Consider the following 24,897-nt stretch of genomic DNA (forward strand, 5'->3'; position numbering starts at 1 on the left):
GTGAGTTTGGCATCCTTAATTTAGGCTGTTTGTTACTCCAGGTCTGGATATAGTCTTAGCTGTGGCTTTTGAACAACAATTGCCCCAATTTTTAGTCAAAGTCTCTTTTTGCTTTTTAAAATCAGTTTGCTTACTTCAAAATCAAAGTGCAGTTTCCTATTTTTGCAAAAAACCCCAAATCAAACCCTCCACTCAAAAAGTCTCAGAAAACTTGTCTTAAGCAGAAAGCAGATCAAGGAGCAGCAGCACAGCAGACCCAAGTGCAGGTCCAGTGCAGCCCTTGGAGCAGTGCCTGCTCAACCAGGGGCTGAATTTCTTCTCTATCTTCACCGTGTGAGTAGAGATTCTGTTTCAGCTCTTCAGAGGTGCCCAAGAAAACTTTGTAATTGATGTTTTCCACTCTCTTTCTCTGCCGGTTCTGTATTTTGGTGGAGTCGTGTTTCCCCAGCTTTCAGATGTGTGCTAGGACGCTGGAAAAACTCACTCTCATGCATAATGAAAGAGGAAAAGTTACAGAGGAGAAATTTCTTGGCTGGAGTCTCCATTCCTGCTCTGTATCTTGCTCTACAAGCTCCCACAGCAAGTGAGTGGTAGAGCCAAGAATAGAACTCCACTTCTCTGACACCCAGCCCAGGCCTTAACCCCTGCCTCCCGTGAGAAATTCTGTTTCGCTTCTCTGTGCACTGCACAGATAAGATCATATTTTATTTTGGTGCCTAAATTGATCTCTGGGGTGAGGGAATAAAGTTGGGAAACAGCCAGGGAATAACACAATGTAAATAGTGAAACGTAAGGAGGTTATATATATAACACTGCAGCTCCTCAGACTGCTGCGTGTCTAGATAGAATTAATTAAAAACTGGATGAAGCATTTGAGCTCTTTCAGGGTTGTTTTGAGCACATGAGGACTTCTTCAGTGAGAAAACAGGATTTATTTTGCTCAGCTGGATTTTGTTTGAGAGCAGCCAGTGGAGAAGTTCTTTGCTCTGTAACACAAAGTGCTTTTCCTCCCTGGTAGCCCTTGCTTTGTTGGGATAACAGCAGGTGTTACCTGTTTGGGGGTAGCAAAGGAAATTTGGGAAAAAGATGGAGTTAGTGTGGGCTGATTGGTTTGTCCTTCAGAAGGAGTTTGAGTTCTGACAGTTCAGGGAGGTGTCATCTTGCACTCAATATCAGGCAAAGTTAGAGCTTCTCCTTCCCAGCCTTTCCCAACATGTGAGCAAGAGGCAAGTGCTAGGTGTCAGAGCTGAAACCTGGATCCCACCTCTCTTTTAAAACCATGTAGGTTTAAAGAGCAAATATTTTGGAAAGATTTATTTCCAAAATCTCTTCATACATCATGAAGGGGTGTGCATGTGTAGATTCAGAGAAGAGAGATTGCTGTAAAAGGATAGAAAAGAGGTCACTGTAGCTTTCTGCCTGTGTTCTTTGGCCATGTTTGTTGTTTTTATACAGGCATTAGCAACACAAACTGCTGAAATGCACTAGGAAATAGCCCTGCATGATTCCAGGTACTGGAATTGTGGGTGCACACACAAATTGCTGGGGACAAGATGAAGCGTGACCTTACAGCACCACTGGGACAGGGGCTTCCTTCTCCACCGATGGCAAAATAACACATTTCCTTGCTCACTGGCTAGAAATGATTGGGAATTCTTTGGCAGAGCTTTACACTTGGGAACTCTTTACTTCTCACCACTGAAACATTTTGTGGGAACACGCCAGTTTCAGTGAAACTTCTGCAATAAAATGTTTCTTTTCAGGGTAGGATTTAGAGGGGGTGGGCTCTAACCCTCATCTGCTTCTCTGAGAAGAAGGATTTAACCCCCAAAGTCTTCACATTCCAAGAGAGCCCAAATTCTCAGTTATGATGATGTTGGAGTGCTTTTTTTTCGTCAGCTTCTGTAAAAACAAACAAAATCCCCAAACAACAAGCAAATCCCACTTCTAAGGTCATCTCGTGATTGAGAGTGCTTCTGAAATTCAGAAAGGATTTCTGGGATGGGAAAAATTGTTTTCCTTCTCTTTCAACTTTGCACCTCACCACTCTGTCATGAACTTTGCATGTGAGATTTTGCTCTTGATGAATGAGCTCTCAGCCATAAAGGCTGCTGTGATCTCGGCTTAAGGACTTCCCTGAAAAATGAAAACCAAAAGGCAAACCACATTTACCTTAGGAAACATGAAGGAGAAAAATGAAATCCTTGCTCTCCTGCCTCTTCTGTAGGGTTTTGTTGCTTGTTCTTCACAGATTCTGCTGTGCAGGTCTGGCTGCTCCTGCTCAAACATGAGATGTGGATGGAGCATTGCTGTGTGAGCAGGGAGGGTCTGCTGGGATCTCAGGGGACTGGCAGGGGATGAGATGGCTCTGCTGGGGCTGATCCCCTCTTCAACACCAGCCCTGATGCTCCATCTGAAGGAAATCACAAATTGGCTCTTCACCTTCATGGGCTTTTTAGTTTCCTGCAGTTAGAATGCCAGCTGCAGTGTGAAATAAATGTAAATTCATCATTGTTCTTGCTGGAATCTGACACCTATTGTTATTTACTGCTTGCTGTGGTTGTGGCCATAATTATTTTTTTGTCATTATCTGTGTGACAATTGAAAGAAAAGAGCTGAATTTTGACCTCAGATAAGTGTGGACGACCAGTGCTTATACTCTGCCTTCTTCCATAATTAATTAAATAAATTACAATTTTTCTAAGTGATTCTTGGGAGTACCTCAAATTTGCTTCTGACAAACAATTTTATTCACTATTATGTGAATAAAATTTTTATTCACATAATAGTGAATAAAATTCAATTTTATTCACTATTAATTTTAATAAATTGAAAGCATTTTTCATTTCTAGGTAGTTTCTGCTCAGTGTTTGAACCTTGAGCTGATTGTTTTAATTCCACAGGGTCTGGAGGATGGGGTTCTTTGTTTTGGTACAATCACCACACTATAACCAGCCATGGTTTTCTGTTCCTTGCTCTCTTAACTTTCATCCTTTATGTGACACTATTTGCATTTTAGCTCCAGCAGGCATCAAATGAGATGTTTAATTAAAAATGTTATTGGAGGTCCAATTTAAGATCAAAGATCACAAGCTATCAGAGATCCAGTTCTTTGATACCACAATAATAGGTACCTTAGAAGTCGTCAGATGGGTTAGATTAGATAGTAATTTATTTTAGCTTGTTTCCTTTTCCTTAGTACTCATTCCAGATACCATAACCTGCTAGAAGTTTTAAGAAGCAGTAATTTTTAAAGTGAAAAGTAAAAGGCTTCCAGTTTAAACAAAACTGATCAAAAAATTATGGAAGTAGGAAATTGAGACCTTTAGAATATATAGGACCAAAAGCATAATAAACATTGACTGGCAGCATAATCCTGAATGCTAACAGAAGTCTGTTTGTTGTAACAAACATTTTGTCTAATTTAATCTTCAAATGTGTTGCTGCCAGAAAGAATAGAAATTTCAGGCTTTAATGTGTTGGTTACTCTTGAACTTCAGCTTCAACTGCTGGTGCTGGTAGTGTCTCCCACTGAAAAAAACCATTTTAATTATCCTTGCCATCCATCTCAGTGAAATCCGTGCATGTGTGTTATTTACAGACCATTCCTTAAACTGCTAAATAAGTTGTGTACCCAGATGGGAGCAAGAGATAAAACCGGGCTCTGCTGCCATCAGAGCACAACACCAGTGTGTGGATTTGAGCTCCTTGCTGACCAAAACTGAGCTCCTGACCAAAATTCCAAAGAAAGCAGAGGCCAGGTCAGTTCACTCCCTGGCTGTGCATCTGCACAGGTCTCACAGGACATTAATGCAAGAACCCACTTCTAACACAGCCCAGGTGGTTAATGGAGCTGGCAATGTGCTTTTACCTTTTGTTCTACCTCTGGATTACTTTGATTCGAGATTAAGTAATCTAAATGTCTGTTTGGTGGAGAACAGCACTTTTTTTGTTTTGTTTTGTTTTATTCTTTCACATTTACAAATTATTCTAACAGCTCTTCCGGCTAATAAATCATAACCAGGTTGTTTCTAATGCATTTGAACTGTCAGCCAGTATGTGCAGAATGTTATCAGTTTTCACGTGTTGCAGATAGCAGAGGTGGAAAAGTGCTTTTCGAATGGTGTTGAGCCACCACAAAGATTTTCCATTTGCTCCTGAGCCATTGCCTTTGTGCAGTCCCGGGGCTGGGTTGGAAGGAGGGGCTGCAATATGCTCCACAAAGCTTCCTTTGGCACCAATGAATCCAAAATTCCCTGAAATAGACAAAATTCTGCGATTCCCCCAGACCGAGAGCAGAGCAGAACTCTGGCTCCTGCTTCCCAACCCCAAAAGACTTTAAACCACTTTCCTCCTTTTTTTTTTGCCTTACCCCGAAGTGGCTTTGGAAACACGGCAGGAATGCAAATAAACGTGTAAAAGAGTCAGTCTAATCGGGCACACAGTTCTCAGAACTTCATTACTCTTCGTTATCTAAAACTGCAAATAACAAGGGAACGCCAGCAGGGCAGAGATGCATTGTCACATTGCAGACTCGGTGTTAGGAGGGATAGCTGTGAACGCTAACAGAAAGCCTAACAACCAAAATTCAATGAATGGACACTGTTTTTAGAAATTAATTCAATTGAAAAAAAATCCTTATTCTCCATGTAAATGGACAACTTGTTCAAATTCAGAAGCAAAAAAACCTGGGGTTAAGTGTAAGCCCAACAATTCGATTTGCATGTTGAGTAATTCAGACTGTAATAGAAGCTTTGTCATGTTAAGGTTAGGTCTTTCCTGTGGCTGTTCAAGTGGGCTCTAAAGACTTTTTTAACGTGTTGCAGGATATTAAGGGGGGAAGGTTTGACCTCCATCCATTTTTTTCAGCCCCACTTCTGCAGGTTTCATCACACTCCCTGTGTCTCGCACGTGGGACATTGCTGAGGGCAGGATAGGTGCCCAATTGCCTACACACAATTTCATCAGCAAAGGTATATGATTTATTGCCCTGTAAAGGGTTTTGACATGAAGCCTGTGAAAAGCACTATATAAATGCCAATACAATATAAAACGTCACACAAATACTTTGCTCATTAATTCTGACCCTGTGCTTTTGTACTGGAGAGAAATGAGAGTGAAATATGAATGTGTTCCTTATGCTTTGAGGGGAAAAATGGGGCTGTGGATTTTATAAAGGCTGATGTGTTAACCTGCCTTTGTGGTTCCTTTACAGACAAGCAGCAAGAAGCCTGGGAGCTACACCATGAGTAAAAGCAGATAAAGCCTTAAAAAAGGGGAGCCCACGTGATGACAGCCCTTGGTCATGACACAGCTTTCACCACACAAAGAGAGGATTTCATTTTTTCATTTCAAAATTCCATTTATTTCAGCACTGAAAGCCTGTCTGCCATCATCCCATTGCAATTTTACTGGTAACATTTTGTCATATTTTTAAACAGCTTTAAATATTTTTAAGCATATCTTTAAACAGCTTAATATCCAAATCTTCCCAAGCCTTCATGGCCTGTTCCAGAACATGTCTTCAGCCAAGGAAATTGTGCTTCACCAGAGTGTTTTAGTGACTGGCTGGAGCTGAGCAGCCCCTGCTGTTCAACTTTGCTCTGGCCTAAGGGGACAACAGCCCCTCAAAGCCCAGATCTCGCCAGTCCCCAGCTCCTTCCTTCTGGAAAATCACTGGGGAGCCCAGGGAGGAAGGGGAAGGTTATGGGACATACTGGAAAATCCCCTTTCATCCTCTGCAGGGACTTTCCAGCCTTGCCCAGTTCACTTTGCAGAATGGGAGCCAGCCTGGCCCAATGGGAATCAATCACTGAACTCTTCTGTCTGACCAGCTGAGGTTTTCTCTCACCTGCTGTCACACCTTCATGGTGAGACTTCAGTTTTCTACAATATTCATGCATCAGGTTTCACTATCACTGTATTGAGTAAAATGTGTCCCATTCCTTCATTTTGATTTCAGGTTACTTTTCAAATTCCTCCTCCCTTCTGTGTTTCACTGTGATTTCGATTGTTTCTATTTTTGCTTTAAATAGGATGTTCACTTTCTGTTGATCTTTCCTGACATTTTTCCCTTTTGATTTGTAGTACTATTAATTCCCCTCTGTTCAATGTTTTGTCTACATTCAGAACATGTTTGTTTGTCTCTAGTGGCCTGTAATTACTTTCCCCCTCCTACTCTTTAATTTTTCCAGTTATGTTCTCCGCTGATGCTCCTTTAAGAAGTGCTGGGGGTAACCTCCTGAGGATATGAGGATATGACATTTTTGGCCAAAAAATGCTTTTACTCTTGGAAAAGAGCTTGAGTTTGGAATATTGATTGCACCTCTCTTTGGGGCAAATGACTTTTTTGAGATTTAGATAATATATGAGTCCTGTTGCCTGATCAGGGATGATCCTGCATCGCCATCTTCTAGTGGGACTGAGGACAGAGGCAAACAACCCTGCTGTGCACCTTAAAACAGAGACCTCCAGCTTTTGGGTTTGGGGATGCCTCTGTCCATTCCAGGTGAGGGGTGGGGGAATGCAGCCAAACACCAAAATAACACAGGAAATCTGCCAGGCAGCAGAAAATCAGGCTCAGTTCTCCAGTGCTCCCATTTACCACAGTGGCCTCCATGCCGCGCTTTCGATCTTGCCTCTGGCCTGTTCATTTTCCTCTGTTTTTCTTTCAGTCTCAATGTTGTGGAAATCCAGGTCCTTCCCACAGGCAGAAACAAGACCTTGCTCACAGCGGGCACCCTGCTCCATTTTCACAGGGCAGCGTTTCTCGGGGAGAGCCGTGCGCGTCTCCCCGTTCATTCTTGGCTGCCGCTTGTTTCCAGCGCCGCTTCCATAGGGACAGCCTCGCCCCGGGCCTGCTGCAAGCCCCGGGCAGCCTCCGGTACCGGGCCCTGAGCTCGGTTCCACCCAAACCCTGTTTTTGGGATGTTTTTTGGGATGTTTTTCTCTCCTTTCCCCAGCGCAGGGAGCGCACCCGCCCGTGCCCTGCAGTGCGGCGCTGCGGCCGCGAGGGGGCGCCGCAGACCGCGGTGCGGCGCGCAGGGGCGCGCAAGGGGCGGGCGGGAGCGCGCAGGGGCGCGCAGGGGCTGCGGGAGCGCGCAGGGCCGCGCGGAGCCGCGCAAGGAGCGCGCAAGGACCGGGAGAGCCCCCGGGGCCGTGGCCGCTGCTCCGCGCTCATCTCTCCGCAGCTCCGCGCTCATCTCCCCGCGGATCTCTCCGCAAGCGCAGCTCCAGCAGCGCTCCCGAGGGGCGGCGGGGGCTCCGCGGGCGCTCCCGCGCCTCTAAAGTCGTTTGGAGGCGGCAGCAGCGCAGGGCGCAGACAGCGAGGCTTTTGTGCGTGGAGCACAGCGCAAAGCAGGGAAAAAATAAAGAAAAGGGGGAGAGAAAAGAAAAAAAAGGAAAAAAAGAAAAAAAAAAAGTGGTCAGAGTAGGTTTGTTAAGGAATCCGGTAAGTTATAGGAAGCAAAATTAAATGTCTGGTGCTTACACGACGGCATGTTTTACAAGGGAGAAGGAAACTGTGCAGAAAATGCATGGGCTTTTATTGTTGGATTTCATTGCCTGTATTGTGGTGGATGCTTTATGCTACGGAGAGCAAGTTTAATTGAACCAGATCGCTGATTTCATATAGTAGGGGGCATGGGGTGGGTGTTTTTTTTTTTGTTTTGTTTTCGGCGTTAACCCTTTCGGGGACTGGAGGCAGGCAGGGCTGAGCTCCGAGTTTCAAGCCAGCAAATAAAAACACATTACATAAAAACAAACACCGAGACCAGTTATCAAAGCCTCAATCTCTAGCTATTATTTTCCCTTGTATTTGGAGCCCTTTTTTTTTTTTTTTTTTTTAAATCACATCTGTCGTTCCCAGCCTTTCCCAGGACTGCAAAGCAAAGTGGACAGCTTCCATGTGACCACCTAGTACAGGAGGCGTTTTCTGCTGGGAAACTTTGCAGTGGTTTTTCTCCTTCCCTTTCCTTCTGAGAGCTCGGAAAAGAAAATGTGCAATCTTCCCAGTGATTAAAGTCTCCGAATTTGTCTTCAGACTTATCGGGTTTATCCAAACTTTTGTGTGTGTGTGTGTATCCCCCCGCCCCCCCTCCCGTGCATTTGTAAAGTAGCCCCATCTAGCAATGATAAATATCCCTGTTGATCACTTGATTGATTACCTCTCGGAAAGGTCACGCGGGCTTGCAGTAATTTCCTTTTGCCTAAGGCTCCCTTTTCACTTTTACTCCCGCACGACAGCTCCAAGTATACAGGATCTTTATTTTTGATTTTTAACCCCTAAATAGCTCCCCGAAAACAATGCGCTGGTGAAAAGAAGGAGGGAAATCAGCCGGCGGCTCCGCGCTGCCCCAGCCCCGCCGCGCTCTCCCGGGGCGGCTTTGGGGAGGGAGAGCCTCCCTCCCCTGCTCTCCTGTGGACTGAGAATTCGGATTTAAACAACCAGACAAGCTATTAATTTACCCATGCTACCCAGGGTCCTGAACCCAATTAATTTCTAATAATTACAGCCCAAGGGGGCTGGAGAGATCCCTCTGCCTCTTTCTAGCCTTGCCACTCCGCGGCACCGAGGTCAGCATATAATAATAAAGTGTATATTTTGAAAGTGATCAGCAGAACAGTGAGTTATTGCAATGAATGAAAATTGTTTCCATTTTGGCTAATTGAGCCCGTGGCTGAAAGCTGGAGTTCTGAGACTAAATAAAGAGGACTGTTTTATTTCGACGTGGGCTGGAAATCCCTGCATAGCTTTTCGGTCACCCAGCAAGAAGCTTAATTTCTTACCAGCAAACCTGAAATCAAGCGCTGGGTAAACAGTATTAATAATTGCATTACAATGATTAAATTAATCTTACTGGTAGCTAGGAGAATATAGATTGAGATTGAATAACACGATGTAAAGTTCACTGCACAAAGACAATAGCACAACAAATACCTCGATAAAGAATTCCAACTTTTCTCCAAGTAGACTGCGGGGCTTGCTCAATTATAATGTGAGGAAGAGAAAATTTCCTGTTACGGGGAATGCCCTGAAACCTCTGTTTGAGGGGGTGCCTTTGGTCGCCCAGCCCACATTAGAAATAGATTTGATTTGGGGAAAAATATTTCCCCAAATTTTAATCCCTGTTTCTGCGCTGAAAGCGACCCCACATCCCCACGGCCGGGGAGGGAGCAGAGGCTGCGGAGCTTCCCCGCACGAACGAAACGGAATTCCCGGGGGGCTGCCCGGCACTTTCCGGGGATGGGGGCGAACCCGGCGGGGCCGGGCGGGCAGTGCCGGTGCCGGAGCCCCGGGCGGGCAGCGGGGACGGCGGGGACGGGGGCCGGAGCCCCGGGCGGGCGGCGCGGCACCTGCCGGGCTCCGGGGCCCTGGGACGGCGGGCAGGTGGCGGTGACAGCCGGGCACGGCCGGGGGCAGCGCTGCCCGCCCGGGAAAGCCGCATCTGTGCCCCCGGCCGGCTGGAGCGGCTCCCCGGGCACAGGGAAGGACGCGCATCTCTGCCCGGGCTTTGCGGGGTCTGCGCTTGAACCGGGGCGCGATTTGACTTTGCAAGTTCACGGGCGTTCGCGTTTTACCCGAGTGACCCGGCGCCGCAGGTCTGGGGTGTGTGAGGGGTGATCTGGGGACAGCTCGGTGCTGTCCCGCGTGTAAAGGCGCTGTTTGGGAGAAATCTCGGGGCTCGGGCAGTGCCGGGACCCCGAGAGCAGCCCCGGCCCCCCGCATCCCCCGCGCAGCCCCGCGCAGCCCGTGGCCGCTCCCGGCTGTCCCGGGACAGAGCGGCCCAGCTGCTCCCGGGACAGCCCGGACAGGGCACCCGATGGCTGCAGGGGCTCGGGGGGCCCTGCCCTCCTTTCCCTCCTGCTCCGGGGCGTTAGGTGCTCCCCTCCCGGCTGCGGGGGGATGTGGAGGGGGCAGACAGCAGCTGCGTGTCCTTAAAAAAAATTTAAAAAACCTCCAAGTTACAAATTAAAAAGAACGATTGGCATCAAAGACGGCTCCGCAGTGCGGGTTCAAGCGCTTGCGCCCAGCGTGCGGGGCAGCAGCGCGGGAGCCGCGGGGCCCCCGCCCCAGAGCGGCGCTGGCACCGCTGGGTGCGGAGCGAGGGGGGCTCCGCGGGAGGCAGCACCGGCAGCCGGGGGTGGGAGGTGGGATGGAAGGGGGAAGGGGCGATGCTGAGGATTTTATTAAAACAAAAAGTTGAGCAGCGTGTATGTACTGGCGCAGCCCCGAGTCTGAAAGATTGTAATTTTCTTTTATGGTGTCTGGCAGGATTTGCAACAGATATTAATGGGAACATAAATAGCGCATGGAAGGTATTGAACAAAACTGTTTAATGCAAGGAGGTTGTACCGGGGGAAAATCTATACGTAGTTTGGATTGATTCATACCTCGGACACAGCCATCCCCTAAAGGAGTTCCCAATTTCTGCGTGCTCCCTCTTTGATTGGCAAACGCTGTAATTAAAACAGATTAGAGCGGTCGGCGTTACTGTTTTTAAAACGCTTTTTTTCTGCCCAAGCGGCGGTGGCTGAGCCGAGTTCAAGGTGGCGAAAAAGTGTGCGCGCCGGGAAAGTGTACGATTTCATGGTCCGCATACATAATAAAACATGTAATCAAATTATATCTCTCTGCCTCTATATGCGGAAAGATCTACGGTAATTGCTGCCGGGTGAGAATAAACTATTTAAACCTCGCAAAGACTCCAGAACAGCATTAACATCCCATTAAAAAAAGGGAAAAAAAGGCAGAAAAAAAGGTGTCACCTCTCCCCCCAGCCCTATCCCCGCGGGAGCCGGGTCTGCCCCGCTGGAGCCCCTCCCGGTGCGCGGGCGGCGGAGCCGCTGCCCCGCGGCCGCGGTGGCGCAGCCCGGCGGCGGCTGCGCGCCTCGTCCCGGCCCGTCCCGGCCCCGGTGCCGGCTGTCAGGGTCCCCACCGGCCGTGATGGATCGCTGCAAACTTTTTTTTGGCGGCGCTGAAATGTTGAAGAGCGGGGGGGAGCCGCCCGTGCGCATGTGCGAAGGTGTCCAAACTGACAATGCTGGAGAGATAGCGAGCCGGGATTGAGAGAAAGGGAGAGTGTGTGTGCGGGAGAGGGAGAGGAGAGAGGGAGAGGGGGAGCGAAAAAGGAGGAAAAGCTCCGGGAGGAAAAAAAAAAAAAGCCCCCCCCTACCCCAAGCCCACGCCAGCATCGGCCGCGGGACTGGCAGCATGCGATCCAAGGGCAGGGCGAGGAAGCTGGCCGCAAGTAGGTGCAATACCCCTTTCTCTTGGCTTTTCACCCTCCCTCTCTGCCATGTTGCATAGACATGTCTGGTGCGGCGCGGAGCTCGCAGGCAACCTGCAGCATCCCCTCCCAGCCTGCCGGCTCGGCTCGGCCCGGCCCGGCTCGGCTCGGCCCGGCTCGGCGGGCGGCGGCGGGACCGGGGCGGGGGGAGCGGCGGCCGGAGCCGGGCCGGGGGCTGCGGGCGGCCGGCGGGAGGTGGGGAAGGAGTTGAGGAAAAGTTCAGTGGCGAGCGCTGAAGTTGCTGCCGCCGCCGCCGGGGGCTGGAGTGGGGGGGGTCGGGGAGGGGGTGCGGGAGGCTGCGGGCCCTATAGTGGGCGCTGTGCGCTGCCGCAGGCCCGGGGGCGCGGGGGGAGCGCGGAGGGGCAGCGGCGGCTCCGCGGGGGAGGGCGGCGGCGAGCGGCGGGCGCAGGTACCGGAGCGGAGCTGCCCGGGCTGCCCCGGCCCAAAGGCGGCTCCCGGCGGGCGCGGAGCCCCGAGCGGAGCGCGCTGGGGCCGCTCCGCGGGGCCGGGATGCCCCGCGCGGTTCCGCGGGGACAGCGCCGAGCGCCTCCCAGCCCGCCGGAGTCACCCGCGAAAAGTTGATGTAAATGTTGTAATTTCAGGCGCTTTTCCAGCACTTTTTTATACAGTTTGGCCGCCCGAAGGTCTGTGTTCCGCGAGGCAAGGGCTCGGCCGTCCACACGCAAAGCCCGACTTACTTAATTATTTGTCTTACGCTCACCCCATCTGTTTCTCCTTTATGATAGGGATCTCTGCTTTTAACTGCTGCAGTGTTGGGGCTCCTTTTTTCTTTTTTTTTTTTTTTCTCTTTTAAAAAATTTTTTTTTCTTCTTTAAAAACTGAGGGATTCAACAACAAAACTTCGCCAGCTTTCGCGTCCTATTTTAAAAGCAACTGATGTCTTTATTTTCTCTGACACATCTGGGCAAGTTTCATTTGATATCCATGGCGGTGGCAACTCACACTCCCGAGTAAAAAAAAAATGGGCAGGAGGAAAAAATGTCAGATGAAATGTTGCATAAGTTGTGTGACGTAAAAAGCAGATGCTTATTTACACTTTATTTGTGAAGGGGGAAAAAATAGAGAAGCGTGGAAAAGGGGAAGTGAAAGATGTCTCTGGATCATCGTCAGCTCTTCTCTGAACCTGAACAACAGCAGCAACCTGCGTTTGATTAGGTGATCTCAAAGTGGATAGTCCAGCGCCCTCAATTTGAAAACAAATACATTTTTAAATCTCAAGGTTGCCATCCATGCTTTGGAGCTAATTATGGGGGGGAAAATCTCCCATCCCCGACAGAATCCGTCAGGTTTCCTCGCCTCTCCTTTGCTTTGCTGGCCGCGCAGCGATGCAGGGCTCCTGCTGCTGCTGCTCCTGCTCCGGCTCCAGCTCCGCGGGCGAGATCCGATCGACTGCAAACTTTGCGCGTCTTGCAGCAGCAGCAGCAGCAGCAGCACTTTCCCCTCCTAGACAGATGTGTTGCATTAAATAATCCTTCGGTTACAATCGACTCATAAAGGAAATCATATTTAAAAAGCCGGGATTTATTTCTTTTTTTGTGTTCCGAAAAGCTGCTTCTTTCCCCCCCGAAGAGCGTCTCAGTTTCATGGCAAGTGGAAGGAGGGCTGGAGGCGACCTCTTCAATTTAGTCGTTCGAGAGAAAAAGGTTTTAGCTTTTCAGTTCTTTCTGTCTGAGTTAGGAATAGGAAAATACTTTGCAGCCTTCGCTCTTTTGCGTGGAAAAAGATACAGATCGGGATAAAGTGCATTTCTTGTACTATTTCACTTTTATTGCTTTATGCGTGAAACAAAAAAATCGCCCCGATTGCGTGACTGTCGCCAATACCCAGGCAAGCTTTTCCCTCCTAATTAAGGGAGAATACCTGAGGGGTATTTTCTTGACCTCAGTGTAAAATTGCTAAAAAATAATTTCGAGGCTTTACCCAACTCTTAAAAATAAAAAAAAAGCAAATAGAAAAATAATTCACAAGAAACAAAAAGAGCCACGCGGGGAACAGCCAGTGAATTTTTTAAATGTCCAGCTGTAAAAATAAGGCGAAGCACACGCCGCAGTCGCTGTGCCCGCCGCGCTCTCGGGGTGCGGGCCCTGCCGGCCGCGGCCGCGCTGCACCTGCGCGGGGATCCGCGCCCCGGGACAGGCCCGGGACAGCCGCCTTTCCACCCGGGCGGGTTCGTGCCCGCCCGGTGCGAGCGTATCCCCGAATAACCCCCGCCCCAGCGCCGGCCCGGGGAAGCCCAGCCACCCAGTAGCCTCATAAAGAGACAGAAGGTGATCAGATTAGGGGAACACACGTGAATAAGGAGGCACTTGTTACTTTTACACTTTATCACCACTTTTTTACAGGCAATTTAGTGCAGCCAAGGTAGATCCAGATCCCTCTAACCATCTGAGATAGTAAAATAGCACTTTCCTAAGTTTCAGCAGGTTTTCCTGCGCCTGTAATTTGCCTCAGTCTAGTACTTAAAAGGCTTGATTGAAAAACAGAGCCGGCAAGTTTATTTGCCTGTTTAAGACTGTCCGGGAATTTGTTTTCGAGCAGGGAGACGTTTGCCGTGTGCCGGCCGCCGGGCCTCTCGGCAGGGCTGTTTATTTGCCATGGCTTTACCATCGCCTCCGCCTCCGGGCGCCGGCACCGCCGCGGGCACCGGCCAACGATGCTCCGGGCCTGGGGGCGGCCGGCGGTCCTTCTGTCCCTCTGTCCGTCTGTCCCTCTGTCCCTCGCACCCCGCCCCGCCCGGCCCGGCCCCTCCACCGCCGATGCCGCGGGTCAGCACCGCCCCGGCACCGGGCCCGGCCCGGCTCGGAACCGCCCGGCCCGGCACAGCCCGGCCCGGCCCGGCCGGCGGCATCCCCGGAGCGGCGCTGTCCCCGGGCGGCTCCTGCGCGGGCACGGGGGCTGCGGGGACGGGCCAGACAATCCCATTATATGCCGGGCATATTTTCACCAGGCGCTTCATTAACCCTTTTCAGGGCGGAGAGCGGCGTGTGGCTTTTCGCTCCCTTTCTGCCCTTCCTTCATTCCTTCTCTTCTCTCCTCCTCTGCTCTCTTTTACTTTCTTTTTCTTTTCTTTTCTTTTCTTTTCTTTTCTTTTCTTTTCTTTTCTTTTCTTTTCTTTTCTTTTCTTTTCTTTTCTTTTCTTTTCTTTTCTTTTCTTTTCTTTTCTTTTCTTTTCTTTTCTTTTCTTTTCTTTTCTTTTCTTTTCTTTTCTTTTCTTTTCTTTTCTTTTCTTTTCTTTTTTTTCCTTTTCTCCTCCTCCATTTTTTTACCTTCTTCTCCATTTTTCCCCCTCCTTCCCTTTTCTTCCCTCTCCCCCCTTTCTATCCTTCTCTCTTGCTCAGGGCCATCAGCCATCCCTGAATTTGGTTCCAGCTTTTCCGGCGGGGCTGAGCCCTGCGGTGCCTCCCGGCTGCTCCCGGGCCGGCCGCGGGGTTGGGCAGGGAAAGGACACAAAGGAAAAGGACGGTCCGAAAAGGCGAGCCCGCTATTATTAATACAGCCCCGCTTGTAAATGAAAAATGTAACCCTTGTTAATTAACGCTGTTTACATGGGGTACAAGAAACTTAAGAAATGTTTCTACAAAGGGGAAGGAACTGTTTACAAAACTCTTTCAAAAGTGTGACATATTGCTGCAGTTCCAGCACTAAAAAGCCAAACACACTTACACGCCTTTGAAGTTGGCTGGCTGAGGCAACATTATTTGACTGGGATTCAGATATTGCTTGTGGGTATAACTAATGGCTTTTACCTAGTTAGTGGGCTGGGAGGGGCGAGGGCCTGGGCGCCGTGGCCATTGGGTCCCTCTGGAGAGCCGGGGCTGGCTCCCCGCCAGCTCTGTACAATGTCAACATTGAATATTTGAATTCCCAGACTCTATTTAACAACTTTCTAAATAAATAAACTCATTGTGTGTCTGTGTTTAAAATTATTTCACCTCCTTCATGAAAGCTACAGCATCTTATTACACCGGCCTCTCGGGCTGCTTTTCCCCCTTTTCTTTCCAAACAAACACAAACGGAGCTGAGCACTTTTGGTGGTGTTTTTTGTTTTTCACTGTCTCCTATCTCTCCCCTTCTCACTTTCTGTCTGTCTCCTCACAAAGCACGACTGGCAGCTGCTCGGGCATCCCACCACGTCCTCAGAGGGACAGCTCTGTGCACCCTGTTATCTAATCATAGCTAAAACCAAAGCCAGGTTCACCAAGCCAGTTAAATATTAATCATTTCTAAAAGGAGGCCCAAGTGAGTGCCATTGCTGCAGCAGTGCCCTGTACATACTCAATCATTTTGGCTGCCCTACCCTAGGCGGGCTCCAGGGACAGCTTTCATTGTTGTTTGCCATAAATGGCTATTAGTGTTCATATTCACCTATTCACCTACTTATTTCAGTAAGTGTGGATGTGGCTGTGCTTATGGAGAGGTGTGCACACATGTGTGTTCAGATCATGCTTTTCTGCTTATGCCATGGAGATATATTTATTTATGTGCATAACAGCTGTGTCTGTGTGTGCACATACAGAGAAAAGCAGGTAAATCCATTTGATATTTGTAATTGCAATTAATATATGTACAGTGTATAATTTAGGGAGAGATTGTGGTATGCACAGGCTGCAAGGGTGCTTGTAGTCCTGACACCAATATCTGTACATCCACAAATGCTCTGAAATTCTCTGTAGGGAACACAGAACTGATATGCAGGAGCCTGGGTGTTGTTCCCTGGGATGCTTCCCAAATACACACTAATTGTGCGCTTCCGTGGCAGGAATATCCATTGTAAAATATTTATTGCCTTCCCATGGAAGTAAAGGTGGCTGGACAGAGAAGGCATTTCTGCCTGTCCTGGGGAGCACAGCTCCCTGATAAAGCTGTCTGAGTTGGTGAAGAAGAAATAGGAATGAATTTTCTGCCAGGACAGGTATGTGGTGGAAGACAGAAAATCTTGGTGGTTGCTCCCGCCCCAGGTGGATGAGGAAAGGGCAGTGGGGAAGCAGATGGAGTTTTGTAAATCTCAGCTAATGAAACCTTGTCCACAGAAATTGCCTTGCTTTGCAGTAAACCACTTTTTAAACAAATGTACTTTAGCTTTGGAAGGGCTTGTTCAGACACTTAGGTTTCCAACCAAGAATTCATAATATTTGTTTATTTAAAATTTAACTAGGTTTGCTGTCATTTTTGGAGCAAGTCGGTGTTCTTTTGCTGTAATTTAATACAATCAGTTTTACATCATTTCAGTTTAGTTAGGCAAGAAGTGGCTTATGAAGAGCAGAAAAAGGTTTAATCCCACATGGTTTTCAAACTAGCAGATGCAAGTGTCATTTTATTCAGTAGACAGAGCTAGAACTGGACAAATGCAGATTAGAAATGAGGTTTATATTTTAAAGTAGTGAAGGTATTTAGCCAGTAAAACTATTTACTGAGAGCTGGGTGGGTTTCAACCTCAGTGGAATTCCTTTGTCTTAATTAAGGTTGGCTGTTTTTCTAAAAAGATATGAGCTAATCCAAACAGGAATTAATTTAGGGAATTCCTGTAGCCTGTGTTGTACAGGGGTAGCAGACCAGACCACTCTTCCTGGTTTTATAATCTATGCACCCAGTTAAAGCAGTGCAGTTTCATATGGAGACATAAGCTCAGGGCTGGGATCACAGGAATGCACTTAAAAACGAAATGGTCATTAAAAAACCCAGGTTCAGCTCTGACAACGCAGAGCCAACATCTGGCACAAAGTGTTTTCCATCCTCAGCACTGCTTACCTGCATCACAGGCACCCTCACGAGTGCCCAGCTCTGAGGGCAATGCAATGATGGGTTTGTCAAAGACGGGAAGGAGGAGCAGGGTGTGGGAGCCGAGGTTTGGGTGCGGAGAGCAGGGTCCGGGCTCGGTGGTTTGATCGCTGCTCTGTGATGGATTTCCAGTGGGTTCCTGCCCTGTTCCTGTGCAACAGGTTACTGCTGCTGCTGTTCTAAACAGCCAGCCAAGAGCAGCAGAGACCATGATATAGATCAGTAAGCATCAGGAAGCACCTCCAGGACCCCTTTGCTGCAGGATCTGCTGGAGGGAGGTGTTTGCTGGCAGAGGAGCAGCAAGGTGGGGAAGGGGATGGAGGAGCTAAGGAGAAGTGGGTGTTGTTGTCCCCAGGACTCTGTCTCTTTGCACTGCCATTTTAAATAAAAAATCAAAATTCTCAGGGTATAAAGAAACCCTGTCTGATCACTGATTGACTTTCTGTTCCCTCCCTTTTGTTTGCATTTCCAGGCTGTGCCGAGGCATTGCCTTCTCCAGGGCTGCTGGAAGAAAGGGCAGCCACGGATACGTGTGGGAGGAGGGAAGCTAGCCTGCAATGAATATTGTATTTGGTGCTAAATATGTAACAAAGAGAAAGAAATGTGAGTTAATCCAGCAATAAGAGTTGGGAAGTGAAATGCAATTCGTTTTATTTCAGGGTTTAATGCTGTGGTCTGTTTCAGTGAAGCATTATCTTTTAAACTGGGATATACACAACGACATAACCCCCACTACCTTGAGGGAATGTCAGAGTTTGATCTCCGAATAAAGGAAATTCAGAGTTAAGGCTGAAATGTACCACATGGCCTCCAAGTCCCAGGAACAACAGGAGGCAAGGAAGTAGCTAAAGCTATGGGCTGCACTTTAAAATGAGTCCAGCAACTACCAAGCCGCCAGCGCTCGTTGCAGATCCACAGCACGGCTTGAGCTGGGATTTGTATTGGCTGGAGAGGGATCTGGGATGATCTTGAGTCTTTTTGGAAATCTTGCTGCTCTGTGATGAGCATGAGAGTTTTATGGTGGAAGGATTACAGTTCTGAGCTTAATTTACGCAACAGAAGCACTCCTGTCTCCTTTGACACCGATAGCTTTTGTTTAGAAAATCTTATATTGGAGCGAAATTTTGGTTCAGCAAAGAAATATACCCAAGTTACAGCTTTGTTTCTCTTCTGAAGAATTGCTTTTATGTCTGAATGGGTGCACTACATTTTAGCCCTGTTTAAACTCCAAACTAAATTTAAATTGCCTGTAAAATAATCCACAGAATGGAAACTGCCACACAATCGTAGCCCTTGCTCCCTGACCCAAACCCATATTCCATTGCAGAGCAGTTCACTGCTCTGTTCCGTGATTACAGTAAGTTAGAAACCAGAAGAGCAAGACTTCTATGAATAGGTTATTTTTGGCAATTGCATCACCAATTATGTATAAAATTTCAAAAAATATGGGTTCTGCCAGTTTGATCTCTGAGAAGGATACAGAAAATGAAAGCTTTGAGACTGCTGTAACATCATACTATTTTGTCTATTAGATATCATTAGATTACCAGAGTACTGAGACCTTCATATCAACCAGGCTAACAAAAATTTCCCAGGTGGTTTAAATTAAAAAATTAGCCATAAATATATTTTGTATAATGTAATTTATTATGGATGTTTATTGTGTGCAGTGGGAAAATGTTTGGTTTCGGATGATCTTACCGTATAACATGTGCCTTACTGAAACTGTTTATACTGAGGCAGCCTGGAAAAGCCCCAGTTTAATTCTGAGACCGGCTGGGCTACATGCTCTGAAAGCCACAGGAAGGCAGAGCCCTTCCCCTGGAAAGCCAAAGGGGCAACACCATCTTGTGTGGGACATGTGCAACATAAAACTCGGCAGTGGGGAAAGTGCTGAGCGGCAGAGAAAGCTGAAGGGTGGCTCAGGGCAGGGTTGTTTTATGGGGAAAATGGGACAAAAATGATACTAGATTGCAGCAGGTCCTGTTATACTGGGATGGGAGGCTCACTGGTGTCCAAGGGATACTTTTCTCCCACATCCCACATTTATCAGCCCTCCTTTTGTTTCAGCTGGGTGTGGTGAGCAGGGCTCTGTGCTGATGCCCACCCATGACTCCTGATTTGCTCTTCTGCAGCACAGAGAGGGGGATTAAGTTGGCCTTAGGGACTCAGAGGTTCCTGTGATGGACACATCCACCCTTTGCTGGGATGGACACATCCACCCTCTGCTGGGATGCTGCAGCAGGGAGCTGATGGCTTCAGGGAAAAGATCTCCCGCCTCCTCTCCCGCTCTTTTGCACAAAGTCCACATGCTGGCAAGGGTGAAATCATTCCTCAGTTAAAGAAAAAACAAACCCTCAAAAACTTCCTCCCCTGCCCCAAGCTCCTTCACACATGTATTAACACCAAACTGGCAAAGCCAGTGGAAAAGGATTTTGCGTTTTGGCAGCAGAGCTGGCCCAGAGCTCATTGCGGGCCTTCTCCCAAACCCACTGGAGCTGAAGGAGCTTGTACCGACTTCAGTGGGCCTTGGACTGGCTCTGGCTGGGAGGAATCTGCTTCCCTTCCTCCTTGGGAGAGGGGGGTTATCAGCAGCTTTTGCTCTGCGGTGAGCCCCAACATGTGATGCTGTAACAGATACCTGGATTTACATCAGCCTAAGTGAATTAGGTTGGCCCTATAATCTGGCCTCATTTAAGAGTCATTTTAGCCATTAGGATGAAATATGAACGCTGCTGATGGGGGCACTGTGGTGGCTCTGGATCCTTGTTTCCCACCGTGCTCCATCTCTCCCATGGGGTGAGGATCTCTGAGGGCTGAGGAGGTCACTTGGGGGGTGTGGGAGGGGTCCAGCACCCCTGGCTTGCACTGCAGGGCTCCCCATTCCAAGGGCTGTGGTTCTCCAAACAGCCTGAATTTGTACCTTCTGAGCAAATGCCTCTGCTGCTGAAGGTACCTGGTTCCTCCAGTAACTGCTCCATTTATTGCCTCCTGATTTCATCTCAGACCAACAGAAGGTGTGAGAGAGACAAGCACCGACTGCTGGAAAAAAATCACCCCAAACATGTCCAAAGCACAGCTTGAGTCACTGGTGGTGCCCATATTTTTGATTTAAAAACCATTTAACATTTCCAGTGTTTGACAGAAATTATTCACCTTCCCCTCTTGAAAACTCTTTGCCATTTGAACTTACCGTGGCACGTTTTATTTACTTGCACCTTGGTGAGGAATTAAGCAATGCTTTTGGTGAGTTTTAATCTTTCCCATTCTCTTTGTGGCTCTGTAAAAAGGAAAAAAAAGGAAATATGTTGTTTGAAATAATTTTGAAGTGATGTTTCTATTTTACTTTTTTTAGGCTCTTGATGTATTTTTGGCTACAGGGACTGGCATGGAGCATTGGTCTAAGAATATACAACACTGAAAAGCAAAGTGATATCAGCTGTATCTGAGCTAACTGCACTGCTTTTTAGTTTTGCTGTTTCATTGTTACTGTGCCGTGATAATGATGATTTACAGCAATAATGAGGACTTCTTAATTGTAAAATATAAACAGCATGAGATATTCATCCTGATTCTTTCAGTTCATATGGAAAGCAATATTTCAGTAGTCACTGGCTGCCTGTGAAAATGCTATTAAGCAGCTATGCTCTGTCTGAATAATTACTGTCCAGGAGTTTGTGCTTTCTGGTAAAGCCAAGGTAACTGAGAAATGAAGAAACAATGCACTAGGTCACTCCAGAGGATGCAGATCAGAGAGATCTGAGTGAACAAACCTGTGCAGTGTCTTTAATATCAGTGACCAGCCTCAGAATGAGAGAAAAGGTGAAATTATCTGTACTGTAGCAATGCCCTGAGTGAGAACTGAGCTGAGACAGAGCCAGAGGGGTGGTACAGAGTCAGACCCAGGACGGGATGCAGCAAACCTTCCCAGCTGGGGCTTCTACCATGCACCAAGCTGAAGGATCAGTCATGGACCAAACACAGAAGATTTATTTCCAACCTGACATTATTATTTATTATAACTTGAATTAAAACAGCAACCACAGAATGCAGCCAGCCTGTTGTGCTGAGCTCTGTGCAAACATGGGCAGCCTGCACGGAGCTCAGGCCCTGAGAAATGCAGATTAAACTTGGGGCCTGCTGCCCTACACGTGCAATTACAGCATCACTGGAGGCAGTAATAAATTCCTGAGGAGAAATGGATGCTTTAAGGAAAATCCACAGAGTCAGGGCTCCATGGCTCGCACACAGGTGGACGTGCTCCAGCTTTAATCACATGAGCCCTTTCCCCCTACCAGCAAACCGCCCCTCTGGCTCTGTTTTAACTGACCCTATTATTTTTGGCCGTGTCCATAATCTTGGGTGATCAAGCTGCATTAAGCTATGAGTATCCTTGCAGCATCACCTGCTTGCTTTCAAAGCAAACAGCTCTGAGATTCTCAGGGAAGGAAGAAGGCAACGCCGGCAGGTAATCCAGCCCAATAAAAGCCCCGGGCTGTGGTTCCAGCCCGCCTTCCACGCGGGCTCTGCCAGAGGGACCTGAGCTGGCAAGAGCCAGCAACCAAAGAGTCCCTCAAGCCTATAAGGTTTATTAAGGCTCTTTTCAAGTCCCTGCCAATGAAAAGGGTCCGCACAACCTCTGAGTGAGGCTCCATAAGCTCAGTTTTATGTTTGGATAATTTGGAGCCAAACTGTCACGGAGTTCACATAGCGAAATACCCCACGGAGCATCGCAAACTGCGAAGAAAATATATCGGGGAAAGGGAGGACTGATAATTTTATGGTTTTCCTTGAAGTTAAGCAGTAAAATGGGCTTTATTTAGCAATTTCCGGACTTCTGATTGCAATTTTGTTACCAGCGTTACGGTTTTCGATACAACGTTTTGTAAATAGAGAGAAATGTTGGAAGCCAAGGTGCTCCAGTGCTTGGATCTGCTGTGGGAAGCAGTGCCACACACTCCAGGGTCCCAAAATGGATCAGACCTGAATTGACTTTTGGATCAGACCACTGGGTAGCCCTTGGAAGGGATAGTCCTTTAAAAAAACAGGAACAGCTTGACCCAGGTCCAGGGATGAGCAACACACATTTATTTTTGGAGGGTGAAGCATTTCTAATTTGAATTACATTTAAGATCTATTTCAAATTAGAAATACACCTGGTTACAAATTAATAATACATCTGGTTTTTACAGGTGAGGTGATCATCACAATGTCCAGGCTCATTTTCTAAACCAGGCTATTAAAATCACTTGTCCCTCAGCCTTTTGGCTGTGTGTAAACCTAGGTGCAGAATCCACAAGATAAACCTCCACTATGTTTGCTCCTCACACAATAACTATTTTACGCTTGGCATGGCTCATCTTTTAAAAATCTATTTTACAATGTAATAATTCACACCCACTTCTCTTTGGGAAGTCATTTATAGAAGGGAAATTAAACATGGCTGGGCTCTGGAGGGAGTACTGCTAATACATGCAACAGCTCAAAATGTTGAGGGAAGTGGTTCTGGATAAGGGAGAAGATGCCATCTTGACCTTGGTGGTTTGTTTATTAGACACTAAATCACAGATATTTCTTCTTCCAGTTCTAACTGGTCTGAGGACGCAGATATAACCTTAAAAGCCCTTTCTGGGGTTTTAAACAGAATTTAGACCTCATCATTGCTCAGTGCTATTTATGCAGCTTGAATGAGACAAGGGAATGCAGAGACCACTGTGGGAAAGAAAAAAGGTGAAGAAACTAGAGGAAAAAAAAGGAATATCCATTCCAAAGACTGGATTTCCTTTTCATAGGTTGCACTTCCTGGTACCACAGAGTAGAGAGAATAAGAAAATATTTGATGTCTTTTACCCACTTTGTTTATGCACCTTGTACATACCACAGCCAGTAACCATTAAGCTCATCCTGCCAGTGCTCCTAGAAAGAAGGGCCAGCAGTAAAGGAAGCACTGGGAATGAGGTGGAGGTGACCAGAGAGTGGGCAGGGATGGAGGGGGGAAGAGGACTGGGAAATGGGACGTGTCTGATGGATTGCTGTCAGACCCCTGAGCAGGAGGAGCCAAACAAATCGGCTCTACTGGCACTTTCTGCACAGGAATAATTTGGGACATCTGTTTTAAGAGATGATTGGTGCTTTTCATATACAAAATAGGCCCTGAATATGCTGTTCTCCTGCTTTCCTCTGCTTCCCCAGTGCTATATCATTTATATACAAATATATAAATATATATTTATACAGGATCTCAGCAAGCTAACATGGCTAAACCTCTGTGCATCTTGACTTCCTGCTCAGCCTCCTGTTTCAGAGGCTCAGTGTAAATGAAGGTGCTGGGCTTACTTTTCAGGTCCACATCTTCCCTCTGTGCTCCTGCTGCAGAAATAGCTGTGCTCCAGGGGTTGGTGAGGATCCAGCTGAAGCCTGCGAGGGCTGGAGGGAGCAGTGTTGCTTTAGGCTCCCTGCCTGAGGAGTGACATATCAGAAGTAATAAGTCTGAGCCTGAGCTGATGTCTCACAGCATCGGGGAGCGGGCTGGAAGGCTGAACTCCTGCAAAAATGAAAAGCAAGGAATTTAACAGCAGTAAAAAAGAGGTTAAGGAAAGAACAAAAAAGGAAAGGAAATAAAAGTGATATGAATGGCTAGAAAAACAGCTACGTCTGAATATTAACCTCTACTGCTGTATTTTGACACTGGGCTGAGTTAATAGAAGTACATGGCTAATACACATTAAGCTGGAAGAAGGCACTTAATTTCAGAAAGTATCTGGATCAACTTAACGTGAAAATGTATTAACAGAAGATATTTTATGTACGTCCAAATCTGCCAATAGCTTGAAGACATATTCTGCAGGAGGCTAGCAAGAGAAAGTGTGTTTCACTGGTGGGGTTTTCAGCCAAACTCTCATTCTTGAGGCTTCTTTTCCCTTTCTTCTCCATGATACCTTTTCTTCAACCATCAGAGGAGCAGGAGCAGACAGACCTTTTCCCCAGTCTGTGCCTTGTGTCAGCTGCAGGAGCCTCACAGACAGCCCTGGCTCAAAGGGTTTTTTTACCTCTTAGAATGCAAAAGGAGCTAAACTGGTGTAAAACTGGTGTAAAACTGGTGTGAGAGCAGAGCCCACTTTGGCAGGGGATGGGCTCAGTGCTGGCTGCTCCTCCTGGGATCCATCCAGAGGTGGAGAAAGCAGATACAGGGCAATCTTCACTCTGTCAAGGCCCTCAGTGTATAATGCTTAGAAGTGGAAAATAATTTCAATTCTTTAAAATAAGGATTTTTCTCTTTCTCTTCTTTTCAATTCTCTTCTAAAGAATTGAAAATAGTTTCAATTCTTTAAAATAAGGGTTTTTCTCTTAGATTCTTTAAAATAAGGTTTTTTTTTCTTCTTTTGTATTTCGGCGTGTCCTTGGGGTTTGCATTCTTCCATAGGTATCATTTATTTCACAGCAAACAGTCGTGGTGAGACAGCCTGGACTTTAATTTCTGGGAATATCTTTATAGGCTTGTTTTTGTGGCTATATAACAACATTATGTTATCTATCCATCTCTCATTCCACTTCCTGATATACAGAATTATCAGGGCTACCCATCAGTCACTCTTGTGTTTTCTAGCCCTCGGTGCTCCATCAGTTCTTAGGAGATTTTTCCAGTACTACAGCTACACTGATCTTGGTGATTATTAAAAAATTATATAACATCTTTAAAAACTCTGTTGAGATGTGGAACACCATCTGAGGAAAAGTAAATTTTAGACTGGAGTTATATAATTTCTGGTTTCCTGAATGTTCGAGTGAAGAAAGGCAGTTAACTAAGGTA

The 24,897-nt window shown here is 47.2% G+C and overlaps 1 protein-coding gene across 6 annotated transcripts in view; it reads left to right on the forward strand.

Moving 5' to 3' along the window:
* The first annotated feature begins 10,901 nt into the window (after nt 1-10,901).
* MECOM (MDS1 and EVI1 complex locus) overlaps nt 10,902-24,897 on the forward strand; it is a 321,931-nt gene continuing 307,935 nt past the window's right edge. For 2 of the 6 annotated variants that reach the window (XM_005484750.4, XM_074547475.1), the window contains exon 1: nt 10,904-11,249. In XM_005484750.4, coding sequence (XP_005484807.3) covers nt 11,213-11,249 — 37 coding nt within the window. In that variant the 5' untranslated portion in view covers nt 10,904-11,212. Of the gene's footprint in view, nt 11,250-24,897 lie in introns of all 6 variants that reach the window. The other 4 variants (XM_074547472.1, XM_074547473.1, XM_026792083.2 and 1 more) reach the window with 4 other exon arrangements.

This window comes from Zonotrichia albicollis, chromosome 9 (assembly GCF_047830755.1).
Source record: "Zonotrichia albicollis isolate bZonAlb1 chromosome 9, bZonAlb1.hap1, whole genome shotgun sequence".
Classification (NCBI taxonomy): Eukaryota; Metazoa; Chordata; class Aves; order Passeriformes; family Passerellidae; genus Zonotrichia; species Zonotrichia albicollis.